This window comes from Mauremys reevesii, linkage group 7, assembly GCF_016161935.1.
Source record: "Mauremys reevesii isolate NIE-2019 linkage group 7, ASM1616193v1, whole genome shotgun sequence".
Taxonomy (NCBI): domain Eukaryota; kingdom Metazoa; phylum Chordata; order Testudines; family Geoemydidae; genus Mauremys; species Mauremys reevesii.
The window spans coordinates 33,667,415-33,683,925 of NC_052629.1; the positions used below are offsets into that span (position 1 = coordinate 33,667,415).

Consider the following 16,511-nt stretch of genomic DNA (forward strand, 5'->3'; position numbering starts at 1 on the left):
TCTTCTGTTTAAAACCTTTCCCCCACGATCTGGCCCGAGTGAATGTTCCAACCACTGAGTTAGAAGGTGGGCACTACCTCTTCACCCAGTTTTGGAACAGAACCTGATCCAACAGGCAGCCTCTGAGCTTGTCCACTGGATCAGGCCCTGCAGGCAAGACAGGTAGGTGAACATCTTCCCCATTTGTGGATCACTCTGGAGCTTACATGGGAGATAGGCACCCAGGACCTAGACTGAGGAAGCTACACTCATATCCAGAGACAGCAACATACGTGCATAAGGAACTTTCACACTGAAGACTTAGGTGCTGAGTGAGTTTAGACACCTACAGGGTCAGGCAGTAGCTAAGCAGGAGTTCTGTGGATCACAGAGGAGCCTAACACTGGGTCTCAGGCACCTACATACCTTTACGGATCTAGGCCTAGCACAGTAGCCCTGACTTTGTTTCAGAGTATCAAGTACACTTATACTACATAAAATACACAGCAGTTGCAAGTCAAAAGCTGAGAAATACCTGGCGCCAATGTAAGATATTCTGTACAGATGTTCCAGCAGGTGAATGTCCGACGTACATGGCTATCCGACTCTGAAAAGAAAACATTTACTAGTTGTTACTATCAATGTGGGATCCATTTGGTTAGACTCATACTCATAGACTTTAAGGCCAAAACGGACCATCATGAGCATCTCATCTGACCTCCTGCATGTTATTGGGTACAGAACCTCACCCACCCCGCTCCTGTAATAGACCAATAACCTCTGGCTGAGTTTCTGAAGTCCTCAAATCAGGGTTTAAAGACTTCAAGTTACAAGAGAATCCACCCACATTTACTCTAAGGGTTTGTCTATACTACCTGCCGGATCAGCAGGCAGTGATCGATCTGGCGGGGGTCAATTTATTGCGTCTAGACTAGTCGTGATAAATCGACCCACAAGCGTTCTCCTGTTGACTCCTGTACTCCACCAGCATGAGAGGCACAGGCAGAGTCGATGGGGGAGTGGCAGCAGTTAACTCACCGCAGTGAAGACACCACAGTGAGTAGATCTAAGTAGGTCGACTTCAGCTACATTATTCACGTAGCTGAAGTTGCGTAACTTAGATTGATCCCCCCAAGCATAAACCAGGGCTAATTTATACCAGCAAGTGACCCATGCCACACGCTGCATTAAGAAGGCAAACCCTCACTCCCAGGTTTCTAAAGCTAGAAAGCACCAGTTTCACCACTGAATGAAAAAAGATTAGAACACGTTACCCTTAAAATATAAAAACAGGGAACTTATGAACAAGTCTACAAAATAATTGGCTTAATGCTAAGAATTTACAGGTGGCATTTTTGGCCACTAGAGGGAATCCCTGTTATGTGAAGTCACTATTACTGAATAAGCAGCAAAGAATCCTGTGGCACCTTATAGACTAACAGACGTTTTGCAGCATGAGCTTTCGTGGGTGAATACCCACTTCTTCGGATCGAAGAAGTGGGTATTCACCCACGAAAGCTCATGCTGCAAAACGTCTGTTAGTCTATAAGGTGCCACAGGATTCTCTGCTGCTTCTACAGAACCAGACTAACATGGCTACCCCTCTGATACTATTACTGAATAAACACAGTTTCTGTGATAAAAATAATTTTAAATGAATATAAAAACTAGAGTTTTCAAAACAGGTTCATGCCTGACCTCATAAAAAATCCCATATATATTTAATAACAAAGACTTAATTAACTATGTGTTTTACTTTTTTCCACAAATAAGGAAGAAAAGTAATTTTTACGTATATATATATTTTTGCTATATTAGTACACTCAAAGACAATTACTTAATATTGTGAGACAATAACTTATATTTTCCATCAAGTTTGGTTCTGATTGAGAGTCACCCAATGTCAGAAAAATAATTAATTGTTTAACTTCACCATTTAGAAAGGCTAGCCCTTTCCTGAACTGGCTGTTTTAAATCGCTATAACATCTTTCTGTGGTTAATTTTTTATATTGAACTTATGAAATGTTTTAGGTCAGAGACAGACATTGGTAGGGTTTATTTTATAATTTTGCTTTAAGACACTGCCATGATTCTCAGTTGTTGGAAAAATCTGACATATTGTCACTGATTTAAAAAAACTGGATATTTTCTTACAGTTAGATAAAACTTCTTTAATTAATTGTTTAATCTTTGTTTAACAAAAAGCAAAGGAGGACAAAGATGGTGAATCCAGATCAGTTTGCAAACTTCAAGCCATGCCATACCACCCATTTCTGAACAGAAGCCCCTACAGAAATCTACAAAGAGCGCTACTGAATAATCAATGGCAGGATATGGCCCACAGTATCTATTTAGACTAAAACAAGCTTCAATTGTCAGCAGTACCTCTGGGAAAAAGAGTGCTACTTCTTCTAATAGTCTGATACATTCTGATTATTAGCCTTATGGTGAGAGAAGATTGTTTCATTCTTTACATGAGTTTAGTTACAGTAAACTTTGAAGAGGCACAGTTTCTTCCTGCTTCCTTCAGGGCACAGTACATTTGCCCTTCCCCTGCCCCCATACAGCTCAGCTGGCTGGTATATGCAGGGATGGAGCATGGAACTATAGTTCCACCCACTCCGCACACCTCCTTAACCTCTAGCTCATGAAGGGAAGAAAGCATTGGCATGCAGACCCAAACACCTTCTTCTTACCCTTGTGCCTTACACACATGATCCAAGCAAGACTAAAATGCCACACAAGCAGAAGGGGATGGAGTACTTCTTCCCTCCTCCTCCTCCTGCATGACCACATAGCCTGAGGGCAAGAATGAGCCCAGGGATAGACAGCAAAAAGGTAAAATGAATCTTAGATTAAGAAAAGAGAGCAAGTATTATGGACATCTCATTCATGGGTTAAAATTAGCAAATTGCCCAACTGCCAAATTGGCTCTGGATCTTTAATACCTTGCTGTTGGGTAAGTGGTGTTCAGACCCAGGGGCTTGTATCAACGAGATAGGGACATGTGTGAAATCTGGATCCAGGATTGGATTCAGGCTCTCACCCCAACATGCTTTGGTAGGTTTGAACCTAGTGTTCTAGTTGATCCCATCACTAGTTAAAAGCCACCTTGGCACTGGTCAAAGTCACCAAGAAGCTCTTATTCCCTCAAAACATCACTGAGTTAGGCCAAGTACTAGGCATATATTTCCCCACATGAAAGTAGCTATGTGACACACACACAGGGCACAAACTCTATTTACCTCAGAAATTATTTGAGCATTATTTGTTTTAAATAGTCTGGTCCATACTTACCATATTTAAATTTTGCTCATTACACCCAGCCACAAAAAAGAGGAAACATGCACAAAACTTATCCAGCGCGGTACACAATAGGGTAACAGGCTTTTTCATATGTTTATTCTGATGAAAGAGTCCTTTAGTTCCAAATACAGTCTGAAAAGAAAATTATTCAGTAGCTGTCTCATTACACTTCCATTTCATACAGATGTGTTGCCACCTTACTCTCGAATATGAGCTAAGTATTCAGAGCTTGATGAAACCCTCTGCCATTCTGTAATATTTCAGCCCTAATCCTGACTTTTCTTAGTTTACTAAGTGATAATCATGAAGGAAATTCTCTAACCATTCCCAAGTCAATGACCTCTGTTTCAGAATATATTTCAGTCGGTTGTAAGCCTGATTACAGAATATAGCAGTCTTCTTCATTGCCACTAACACTCACCATATGCAAGCGAGCAAAGTCTTACCCTGTATCCTCTCATTCCTCTAGTTCTAAAGGAGCATGTGAGACACAGAGCCCTGGAGTCTGATGTTCTTTAGCCAGAGAACAGATACAGCACAAACCGAATACAAGCTTCTCTACTATGCCCTAACAATCAGGGGTGAGCTGGAGCCGGTTCGCACTGGTTCGCACTAACCCGTTGTTAAATTTAGAAGCGGTTTTAGAACTGCTTGTTAACTAGCTTCCCTGCGAGGGAAGCTTTGATGGGCTCTGCCTGGGAAGCCTGTAATTCCTCCTCCCGGCCGCCGGGGGGAGCTGTGTTGCGCTGCGAGAGCCATGTGAGCTGCCTCCTGGCCCTGTTGCTGCTCCTGCTCTTTGGACCTCTGGCCCTGGGGCTCCTGCTGCTGCTGCTGCCGGGTGGGGCTCCTGCTGCTGCTGCCTGGTGAGTCCCCGGCTGCGTCCTGCTGCTCCCAGCCCCCGCCCCCGTGTGAGTATCTGCGCCCCTCCCCCGCCTCAGCCACCCCCCTGCCGCAGCTACCCGCAGCCACCCCCTGCCCCCAGCCACCCGCAGCCCCAGCCAGCCCCTGCCCACAGCCACCCTCTGCCCGCAGCCACCCGCAGCCCCCAACTACCCGCAGCCACCCCCTGCCCCCAGCCACCCGCAGCCCCAGCCAGCCCGCAGCCCCAGCCAGACCCTGCCCACAGCCAGCCCCAGCCACCCCAGCCAGCCGCCTCTGCCCGCAGCCACCCCTGCCCCAGCCACCCGCAGCCAGCCCCAGCCACCCCCGGCCCCTAGTCAGCCCCTGCCCACAGCCGCCCTCTGCCCGCAGCCAGCCCCTGCCCCCAGCCACCCCAGCCAGCCCCAGCCACCCCGGCCCCTAGCCAGCCCCTGCCCCAGCCGCCCCTGCCCACAGCCACCCGCAGCCAGCCCCTGCCCCCAGCCAGCCCCTGCCCACAGCCACCCGCAGCCAGCCCCTGCCCACAGCCAGCCCCTGCCCACAGCCGCCCACAGCCCGCAGCCAGCCCCTGCCCACAGCCACCCGCAGCCAGCCCCTGCCCACAGCCAGCCCCTGCCCACAGCCGCCCTCTGCCCGCAGCCAGCCCCTGCCCACAGCCAGCCGCAGCCAGCCCCTGCCCACAGCCGCCCTCTGCCCGCAGCCAGCCCTTGCCACAGCCACCCTCTGCCCGCAGCCAGCCTCTGCCTGCAGCCCCTGCCACAGCCACCCCCTGCCTGCAGCCGCCTGCAGCCAGCCCCTGCCCGCAGCCACCTGCAGCCCACCCGTCTGCATCACCTGCCCACAGCCAGCCCGTGTCACTCCCTGCCTCCAGCTAGCCCTGCCCCATGCCCCTATCTGCAGCCAGCCCCACATCCACTGGTGCCCTGCAGTTCCCAGGGCAGTAACCCTGCACACCTGCTTTAATGAGGGGGGGGCAGGGAGCAGCTGGGACCCACACATGTGCACACCCTAGAGTGACCAGACAGCAAGTGTGAAAAATCGGGACGGGGGTGAGGGGTAATAGGAGCCTATATAAGAAAAAGACCCAAAAATTGAGACTGTCCCTGATCACCACCCACACATGTGAAACGAAGCTCATTTCTAGTTCAGCCCCATCTTTTTAAAAAAGAACTTTAGGTAGGGTTAAAATTCATCTGTATTTTCCTGGACATGTCAGGCTTTTCGGTTCTTAATCACCTCCTGGGAAAATATGGACGTATGGTAACCCTATTGGTACAAAAAATACATGCTGTCACACATCCCTTAAATCAGAACTTTTTATAGGGAACCCGTTGTTAAATCAGAACTTTTTATAGGGAACCCGTTGTTAAGATTTTGGCAGCTCATCACTGCTAACAATATAATTAATCAGATAGAATTCCCAGAAAAAAAATTATACTAAACTGGAGTTAAGGTTGAGAGCAATAATTTAAAGGTAAAAACATTTCAGAGATATAATTATCCCCAAAACAAGATTTTCAAGTCCAGGAAATTCAGAATTCAGGCTACACTTTAGAGAAATCCAAACATGTTAAGGTACAGAAATGCAAATTTAAGGCACACAAACTACTCTGCCATGTAGTGATGCCATGCAATAACTATGTATTTATAGTTCGTCCATAATAGCGTTTGTTTTCCCAGATTAGATTATATTGATTTTTAAGACATATTGTACAATTTTTGAGGTGGGGAGGTGGAGGGAATGGGACTTATAGTTTGTAAAGCTTGTTTATGGGATAATTACAGCATCCTTATAATGTTTTTACCTTAAGCTACCAATATGTCCTCTCAACATAACTCCAGGTTAACAAGTTTTTATCTAGGAATTTCCTTGGTTTTTTAAAGTTGTTAAATATTTCACACATGAACACACACAAGAAAGCCAAAGAAAATGTTATTATGTACATTTCTACCAACTTTAAGAATGAAGTATCAACCTTAAATCTTTATTTTAACATTTAGGGCCAGATTCATTGATAGCATCTGACTGCTCTTTCTCTGGAGCAGCTGAAAGCAGCCAGAGCATAATGGCCATTGTCATCCACACTGGGTTATCTACATTCCTCTGTATGCACACACCCACACTATTTCCCCTCCTCCTTTTGCTCCTCCCCCCATTCTTCTGCACGCATACATCCCAGCTTCGCGTCATGCTGTGAAGTAGAAAATTAGTCAGCCTCTGCTAAAGGAGAAATTTTCAGTTAGGATGAATTATGGCAAAAAATGACCAATTATCCTAAAAAAGGTCTTCAAATGTAGCCAGTGTAGGAGATTGCAATAATTTTAACTATATGAGAAGTCTGAAGAGTCTGCATTATTCTGTTATTAAGATAATGTGGAAGAAAAGCAACATGACTCAGATGCTACATTTCTTAAAGGACCACACAACCCCTCTTGATCCAAGTGGTTAGCAAAAATTTGGGAGGAGAAATTTACGTTAGAGTCAAGGAGCTTTGATTCTATCTAGTTTATTTACAAAGAATATGAAAAGTTCTGTTTCTCTAAACACAAGAGAACCAAAACAGCAGGAGATAGTCTCCTTGCTCATAGCCACAAGCCCCTTTTCCCTATCACTCCCTCCAAAAACTTTGTCTAGATTTCTCTTGGGGCCACATGCTATGCTTGTCCAGGCTGTGTCTGGAGCTTCCTTCTCTATTTGTTTCTGTATGCTTCTCTCTCTCTCTCTCTCTCTCTCACACACACACAAACACACACACACACACACACGTTCAAATTCCTGAGTGACTTCAGGTGTGTTTTGGGTAGAGCACACTATTACTTCACAACAGAGCTTAACTGTTTCTATCAGGGCTGGCTCCAGGGGATTTGCTGCCTCAAGCAGCCAAAAAAAAAAAAGCCGTGATTGCGATCTGCAGCAATTCAGCGGGAGGTCCTTCGCTCCAAGCAGGAGTGAGGGACCCTCCGCCAAATTGCCGCCGAATCCCTGAAGGTGCCGCCCCGCTCCGGAGTGGCCGCCCCAAGCACCTGCTTGCTAAGCTGGTGCCTGGAGCCAGCCCTGGTTTCTATTATCTTAAATGATGAGGGAGAAGGGGACGACACACTGTAGCCACCAGCTTCAGTGAGGTTATGAGATTTCAGTGATTTTTTTTAACTATCTGGGAAGTCTGAAGTGTCTGCATTATTCTATTATTAAGATCATTTGGGACAAATATTAATTTTAAACTCAAAATTAAAGGATTTACTTTTAAATTATCAGAAAATTCATACTGTACTCAAAAAATAAGAGCTGTCATTTTGAGGAGGATATTCTGCAGTCTTCATCTGTAGCAAAGTGGTTGAATTCCAACTTTAAATTTAAATCTCAACTCAGTCTTAACTACAGAACCACAACCAGGGCCAGCTCCAGGCACCATCCCAGCAAGCAGCTGCTCAGGGAGGCCAACGGAGAAGGGCGGCACATCCAGGTCTTTGGCGGCAATTCAGCAGCGGGTCCCTCACTCCCTCTCGGAGCGAAGAACCATCCGCTGAATTGCCTCCAAAGACTGAAGAGGCAGTGGTAGAGCTGCAGATTGTGATGGCGGCTTTTTTTTTTTTCCCGCTGCTTGGGACAGCAAAAATCCTGGAGCCAGCCCTGACCACAACCAGCATTTCCATGATAGTCTTCAAGCCCACACCAGCGCTGTGGTAGTGATTCCTTTGAAATCACTTCCAATCTGATAATTCTCAGGTTTGCTTTGCATATAGAATACTAGTATACATTGAGTTAGTATGTATGTACATGCTGGCCAAAGGGGGCAGTTCTCATGGGTCCCAGGAACAGCCTTCTCTGTGTAACTTTTATCTCCCTCCATAAACAGGGAAATAGAATTCTAAGAAATTGTCATGACTTTACCTTACCATGCCGCCTACCCCCACCTACCCCCTCTCCCGGAGCCTCAGCACACCACGTCCAACAGCAGCCCTTGACAGCGCTGCAGTAGTGTGGCTCTGGCAGGACCAGAGCTTGCAGCCCTGGCCCCTTACCACGTGGCTCCGAGCGGGAGGAGCTCAGGCCCTGCCCCAGCCACGCCACTTTAGCTCTGTCCAGGGCTGCTCCTGGATGCAGCGCGCTGAGGCGCCGGGAGATGGGGGAAGGCAGAGGCGGGGCCTCTGACATTCTCGTGGGGGCCCCTGTGGGGACAGGGGCAAATTGCCCCAGTTTCCCCCACACACACAGCTGGCCCTGGTAAGGTCATTGTTCCCCTACCACTTCTCTCTTTAAAACTGCTATAGTTCTTTTGTTCTTCTAGGCTCAGAAGGTGATTGAAGTAAAATCCTCAGAGGCAATAGGATTGCCACCGTCTCCTAACAACTCTTGAGTGTTTGTTGAGGGGTGAATTGTTTTGAGCCATTCTTGTCTTTCCTGCCTGTTTTTCCACACAGACTCTTGTTGAGTTAAACCAATATAGTCAACCAACAACCAGGCCAACATGCAATATTCATAAATCATTGTAGAGCAGCTCCAAGTCCATCATAGACATATTTGAACAATCAAATATTCAGGGCCAGATTTTCAGCTGTGCTGAGTTTACTTCCCAGTCCCACCTAACTCTTCTAGCCCCCGACATGCCCCCCAGTAGAAAGGGAGCACGGGGTACGCAGCAGCTCTGCACCACCCAAGGATTCCCCTCTGTTGGATGAATCCTTGGCTATTCCTTTCAGGCAGAGCAGATAAGGTGGAGTTGAAGCCAACAATCTGGCCCTACAGGTGGAGGAATGACATACCTTGAGTAGTATTTCAGGAAGCCTCCCAAGCTGTACCATAGGGCTTTTGGCAAATGTAATTGTGGCTACCGGCCCCAAGGCAAAGAACATTTTTATTCTTTGAGCCAAGTCTGGCCTAATGGAAAATGCTACAAAACCTGAGAAAATACAAATTATTTTGTATTATTGCAAAGCAATCATCCATAATTAAAATAAATCATTACCATGCAGCAAACTGAAGGTTAAAAATTATAAGTAGCCTTTTATCTATTCAAATGCCATATAATTGTTCTCCAGGCCCACTGAAATAGGACAAAAAGTAATGGGCTGAATCAGAAGCAAGGGAGATTTAGGTTTGATATTAGGAAAAACTTCCTAACTGTAAGGGTTGTTGAGCTCTGGAATAGGCTTCCAAGGGAGCTTGTGGAATCCCCATCATTGGAGGTTCATAAGAACTGATTGAACAAATACCTGTCAGGGATGATCTAGGTTTACTTGGTTCTGCCTCAGTGTAGGGGGCTGGACTTGATGACTTCTCGAGGTCCCTTACAGCCCTATGATTCTATATTATCACAGTAAAATGTTCATCCTAAATCTCCATTTAGTTTTCATTGGGAAAAAATAAGTTTTGGGGTATTGTTCAGATGGATTCAGGTGGCCATGAGCCAGGTTATAGTTTCAACTCATTTTGATGTAGAACCAAATTTTCTATTAACCAGATTTCTTGATGATTCCAGAATCTTTCCTATCAAGTTTCCAAAATTTCCATAAAATATTTTCAGAGTTTTATGATGCTCTGTTTCTAAAGCACTATGCATATGGTTGTAAATTTACAATAGTACTGTAATATAATTCTCATGAGGTTTGGATTTGCATTCGATTTTTTTTACATTTAATCCTTAGAGCAGAGACCCTACCTATATAACATATAACTTGCAGATTATTTAATTGTTCACATACAAAACTATCTTTACAAGACTATTAAAACTGTGACTTAAATTCACAAGGGCAGGCAAATGTTCAGATAAAAAAGAAACACACTATACTGTGAGTACGCACACAATTCCACAGTGTTTTAAAGAGCAATTAAAATGGCCTTAACAATGCCGATGTTTAGAAGATGTATAGTACTATTTGTATTCTAAGGCTAGGATTTTCAAAGGTGCCTAAGGGAGTTAAGCACCCCACTCCTATTTATGCCCTTGAAAATCCCAGCCTAAATGTTTGTTTTATCATTTTTGTCTTAAGATCCTAAGAATGTTCTTACTGGAGGAGGAAAAGGGGAAAGAGATATTATGCAAAGAAATGGTAACACACTTCCTGCTCCCAACCACCATTTTTTTTTGTCTTTTCCCAAACTATTTTCCTTTTTTCAAATGGCAATGGTGCAACATGGCATACAAGCCTATATCCCCCATCCCACTGTCACCAATAGATCCTATGGGTAAACAGGAACCCTCAAACAACTGTAAATGAATCAAGTCCCTCATTGCATTCATACACTAGGGACTGAGTTGACTTTCTGTACTGGTGGTATGCACAGTAAACAATTTGTAAATATTGATTTGGTGGCTATAGTACCAGCAATTTATTTTTAAAACACAACACCAAGCACACAAAATCCTGCATCAGGCCCCACTAAAATAAAAAGATTGGCTTGAAGTTAAATAATGTTTAGGGTTTTTTTTATTTGCCTTCTGGTGTTTGAGCTGCAAGAGGTTGTGTTTTTAATCCTTTCTCCAAAACATGAGGGTTAGAAAAGTACTTTTTTTTTTTTTTAATCATGAAAGCTGAGCTTCTCATGTAATAGCATTGACTCCAGGAGCCGGCAACAAATATCGTGACACTTGTGATAAATTTGCAGGAGCTGGCAAAACTAGAATAAGCAAAGACACCAGGCAAGCTGACCACCTGCTAAATAATAGGTTTTGATATCAACAAACCTTACCAAGGACATCTAAAAGGATGTCAGGAACCAATTTGTTTGCTTAGTTCAGACAAACAAAAAATGTTCTCAGAAAAGTTATCCAAACATTGACAATTTCAGTTTAGAAAGTATTTCTACCTTTTGAGAAAGGGAGTCAATAACCGAAGTCCACATCCTGCTTTCACTATCCCGTGGGGATGTAAATAGGATGCTATGGTACCCCAGCTTGCATTCCTTCACGTACCTACCGTTGTACCTTCTGAATGGGCAACATAGTACAGCTGCTTTTGTCCCGTTTTATTCATGGCAAAGTAGAGAACTGCTGGAATGTCATATTTACCCATCTCATCAAAACTACAGAGAGGAAACACAAAAAGCTTACATGCATTAATTACAATAGTCCCAACCACTGTTCCCTCTAAGCTGTGCGCGTGTGCACACGCACACAGATCCTAAACCCCGCGCACACGGCGAAACACTGCACACACAAAAATTTGCATAGAAGCACAACAATTTGCACAGAAGACATTTTTTGCACACACGGCCTTCCAAAAAGTTGCACAGAAGACATTTTTTGTGCACACGGCCTGTCAAAAATTAGAGGGACCGTTGGTCCCAACTACATTAGAATGCGCATTAGTAAATCTCAAGTTTGTTAGTTAAGTAAAACAGGAACTGTTCAATTATTAAGTCAAACCATTTAGAAGTTTGAGTTCTTTGCCTCACTTCAGAAAGCAAGGCAGCTCTGTCTCCAGAGATCAAGGCAGAAGCATGTCTGCTCAAGAGACCTAAGATTAGTGGGATGTGCCAGAGCACAAAGCCATGGGCCTTTCCCCATGCCCATGAGGAGCTACAGACAGGAGAACCCTTCAGTCCCATACCCGTTCTGATACTTGGACTCTGAATAGGTGTTTTTTTCCTCATTTGCTTTATTGCCATTGGTTGCCCATGCCACTTTATCCTGACTCTCTCCTATCACTGCAGCCCTTCAGCTGCCCAATCTCACTATCACTGTCCAGTGTGCTTATCTTCCCTTTCTTCCTCCTCCCCTAACTCACCTCAGGATCCACCTCCCTTAACCACACCCTTCCCTTACTCCTTCAACCCCTCCACACCATTTGTCTCTCACACTTCAGCCCCTGTGCATTTATCATCTTGTCCACCCTGCTTGTCATTGTAGGCCACCTCCCACTCCTTGGGTCACTACCAATCTGGGCTAGGTATGAACTAATAATGTGAAATGGAAGGACTCCCCTATCCCATTATCCATCCCCCAGCCCAGCCAGTCTCCAAGGAGCCAGCCAGTTTCATTTTTGGTAGTTCTCAATAATTCACTCTACCTGAACTCCCAGAACTTCTGTTGGTCAGGTTTGAGTGTCTTGTGTTTTGTAGACCAAGTGTTCCCTCTGCCATTTCCCATCCAAACATCAAAGCCAGCATCTGCTAGTATGAAGCCCAGGCTGTTGTTGTCCAGGTTTGAAATCCAGGTGGTAGCATCTCCTAGGAGTGGATGTTGCAAAAACACTACTGGCTTTTGCCCTGAAAAGGAAGAACATTTTATTAGGACATGGCAGTAGCTACACGGTGATGAAGATTGTGTTACAGAGTTTGCTTTAACAGGACCTTATTTTGTAAAAGTCTCATTGAAATGGCAAAAACCAAAACATAGAATAGAAATGGAGCATAACTGGGTTTTTCATGCTGTTTTGATTAAAAGTGAATAGAGAAAGAATAATAAGAGCTCAAAATCACCTCTTTGGCGATTTCCCACTGGACTGTGACACTTTTTATACCCCTTTTGCAAGAAATCTAAAGCTCTAGGATCTGCTCTTTGCCCACATTGTTACTCCTCATGTGTGGATTCCAAGAATAGGAGTTATACATTGGTACTTTCTGTCTATGGAGTATTTTAGAGCTTTTGAATCAGAATGGCAAATTTGTGTGACTTATAGAGAGGCAACAAAACAACTAGAGCTTAAGTAACATGACACTTTGGCAGGTGTTACCTGGTGGTGCTGAGTCTTGGATAGACATGCAGTGTTGTTTTTAGTTTTAGTTATGTATAATTTTTGTGTCGCAGCTAGAGCTGGTCAAAAGATGGAATTTCCATTCCGTGCAAAGTTCTGAAAAAATCTCATTCTATTTCAGAACAAAAAGACAGAATTTCCAAATGTTCTGAAAGTAAATGTTTTAAAGTAATCCAGATATTTTTGAAAGAAATTGAGCTTGCAAGCCCAATCTCCAAGACTCTTGGTTCAGCTCTTAGAGCTTCTAGGCTCCCTAGTCCCGCTTGGGCTTCCATGCTTCCAACTCCACAACAGAGAACCTGAAAGATCTGAGAACCTCCATCTCTATAGCAAAGAACCAGGGCTCCCAAGCTTCCAATTATGTGGCAGGGAGCCTGAAAGCCCTGGGATATTCCACATAGCCAGGATGATCCAGAGCCATGGAACCTGGACAACCAGGCTCTCCAGAAGCCGACCACGTGAGCTAATGAATCCAGTTCAGTTTGCCGTAATTGAAAACCATGAAACATGCAACTACATATACTCGAGTGCAAATTAGGGGACTGTTTTTAGAAACTTGGCCCACCAACCTTTCCTTACTTCATACAAATAAATCATACCTGTGTTCCCACTGTTCTTCCCACCAGGAATTCTGTTAACGCTAAGGATATACCCATCTTCTGTTGTAACTTCATATTCCTCACTGGGGTATCCATGATACCTGATAATTTCAGTCTGCAGGGAGCCAAATAAAGGCTTGTTATATATATATATATATAATATCCATTTTTCACATTGTGTGCGCACTGAGGTCTCTTGGAGGAAACGTTGGTCCCAATCCACATGTCCACTCGAGCTGTTGCTCAACACAGCAAGGTTGAGAAGGTACCACCTTTGTGCTCTTCCAGTTCCCAGGGCTGCTGAGGACTAGTTCATTTCCCAGGGTTCTAATTATACTAGCTGGTAAAGGCCCGAAAGCAATCGCTGAAGCACAGCAAAGCTCTGAGCCCTCCCTTTAACCCCAGGGGAAAGAGATGGCCAGGAAGGGCTGTTGATGCAATATGCTGTAACAGCACCATAGAAGGACACCTGTAATTCACCTGGATAGTGCAGCCTTTACACCAGTGGTCACCAACCAGTCGATCACAATCGACTGGTCGATCCTAGAGGATCTCTCAGTTGACGCAATCTCCGGCAACACATTGGGACTGCTGCTAAGGCAGACTCCCTGTCTGCTCTGGCCCAACACTGCTCCTGGAAGCAGCCAGCATGGCCCTGCAGCCCTGGGGATGGGGGTGGAAGGCAGGAGTCTCCCTTTGTATGCTGCTCCTGCCAGCAAGCACTGCCCCCGCAGCTCCCATTGGCTGGAAACGGGGAACTGTGGCCAATGGGAGCTGCGGGGGTGGTGCTTGCAGAGAGGGGCAGCACGCGGAGCCACATGCCACCCGCCAGTCCCCCCGGAGCCACAGGGGTGTGTTGGCCCCTTCTGGGAGTGGCATGGGGCTGGGGTAGGCAGGGACCCCACCTTAGCGACAGCCATACTACACAACCAACCGGCAGCTGCCGGAGGTAAGTGCTGCCTGGCAGGAGGCCACATCCCAACACCCAGCCCTGAACCCCGTTCTGGAACCTCCCAAACCTCCTCCTGTACCCCAAGCCCCAGCCCAACCCCCCTCACAGAGCCAGGATCTTGTACCCCCTCTGGCATCCCAACAATTTGCCCCAGCCCAGAGTCCCCTCCTGCACCCAAACTCCTTCCCAGTGCTGCACCCCTCACCCCCTCTTGTACCCCAACTACCTGCCCCAGGCTCAGCCCAGAGCCCACACTCCCTCCTGAACCCCAACCCCTACCCCAGTCCAGTGAAAGTGAGTGAGGGTGGGGGAGAGTGAGTGATGGGGGGGGAGGATGGAGTGGGTGGGGCGGGATAGATCCTGGGTTGCCCTTAAATGCAAGAAGTGATTTTGGGCGTAAAAAGGTTAGAGACCACTGCTCTAGACTATGTAAGAGTCAGATTTCAATGCTGCATCCCTAAAAATTATGAAGCCAAATAAAAGCTTGTTATATATCCATTCTACACTTAATCTCTAGGATTAGACCATCAGTTCAATTCAAACATTGAAATCAAGAAAATATTGATTATATATATTTTAGATTTTTCAGGAGTAGTCATCACCATAGTGCTGGTATCTAAGTACTAAATGGATTAGGGAGTTGGATAAGGATTAAATGATACAGCTGGTTGAATAGAATTAGAGTAATATGTTCTTTTCTGATTAATTTCACCCTTTTGGACATCTGAATAGTTGAATCCTTTTTGTGGTATTTGATCAGCGCCAGAGATGGTCCAATACTAGTCAGCTAATATATTTCGATTATTTATAAAATTGGTCAAGTGATATATTCATCAGATACTTTTTTCTACTATTTGATTGTATTTATTGAACATTCAGCAATCTATTAGCAGAAATGCTTTTCAGTACAGGGCTTATTTTCAAACAATGACGCGTCAGCTGGATTTGTGGATAAAGAGCCAATAAAATGTATAGTAAAAAAAAGTGAATAGTGCAGTAGCCTGACTTGTAGACAATTCATTCCCTCTTCATTCATAATCCTCTTGAAAAATGAGAGAAGAACAGTTTCCCTGGCTGCTGGGAAGCAACATCCTACTTTTAAAATGAGACAAGCAGCAGAACATGGATATATTTGTCTCGTTATGCAAGCTTTCTATATAGCTTTGAGAGCTTAGAGTTAAAGACGCTCCCTTCATGTTACAGTTGTGGAAGCCAGTAAATAATTAACAAGGATTTGAAGAGATCTTAATGAATGTTAGTTAGCAAGAGTCAGGCCATACTGTAACCTTAATGACGTAAGACTTGTAGGAGCAAAGATAGTGCGAGGCGACAGGACAGGAACTGTGTACAAAGTTATTATGACCTTGCAATCACTAACCAAAATGCAGGCTTGCTTTTCTTAGGATTGAGACAAATAAGATAAGCCTTTTTGCTATGTATAAACAAAATGTAGTTGTTGTTTTTTACTGTCTGTATTATTGCTAGAAATTGTCTGTAAAAGGTATAAAGGCTTGCTGTGATTGTTTTACCAGTTGAGAGACCTGTCCAGGACCCTGTGTCCTATGGCACTCTCTCCCTCCATGGTAATTACTGGAGAAATAATAAAGTATTTGATTTTGCTGCATCCAAACAAAAAGTGAGAACTGAGTTTTTCTTCGACAATTTGGGGGCTCGTCCGGGATGGCAACGCCCACGGACCCACAGACAACTACTACGGATCATTCCCCTTCGAACCCCATGGCGCCACATGAGAGGTATGAGACCTTTTGAAATCTCTATTGGGGTATCGGAGGAGGATTTTCCCTGAGGACGTCTGTCTCTCTGTTGGGCTCACGCCATCTGAACTTATTGACTGTGCAGCAGGATCAGATGCAAAGTGGTATTGGGGAGAGGCCCCAATAAGGTTAGTTTATTGCAGTACTGGGAACTGCTGAGTTGGCCAAGGAAATGCATAAGGTAATGCATAAGGTAAATGCATAGGTAAATGCATTAGAATGCACCGGTGCTGAGGGGTTTTTACCGCCTCAAGAGGGGTTGTCATACCGCCTCATGGTATTGGTCCGGACCAGGTAAAGATGCATCATGGTTTAAAAAAAAA

General features: G+C 45.0%; 1 protein-coding gene across 3 annotated transcripts in view; it reads right to left on the bottom strand.

The window, feature by feature from the left end:
* LOC120369024 (lysosomal acid lipase/cholesteryl ester hydrolase-like) overlaps positions 1–16,511 on the bottom strand; it is a 31,501-nt gene that overhangs the window by 5,259 nt on the left and 9,731 nt on the right. The window contains exons 2-7 of one of the 3 annotated variants that reach the window (XM_039481896.1): positions 13,462–13,576; positions 12,176–12,374; positions 11,080–11,189; positions 8,930–9,066; positions 3,278–3,418; positions 515–586 (exon numbers count right to left, since the gene is read on the bottom strand). In XM_039481896.1, the coding sequence (XP_039337830.1) occupies positions 515–586; positions 3,278–3,418; positions 8,930–9,066; positions 11,080–11,189; positions 12,176–12,374; positions 13,462–13,576 (774 nt within the window). Of the gene's footprint in view, positions 1–514; positions 587–3,277; positions 3,419–8,929; positions 9,067–11,079; positions 11,190–12,175; positions 12,375–12,841; positions 13,056–13,461; positions 13,577–16,511 lie in introns of those variants that run through there. The other 2 variants (XM_039481894.1, XM_039481895.1) reach the window with 2 other exon arrangements.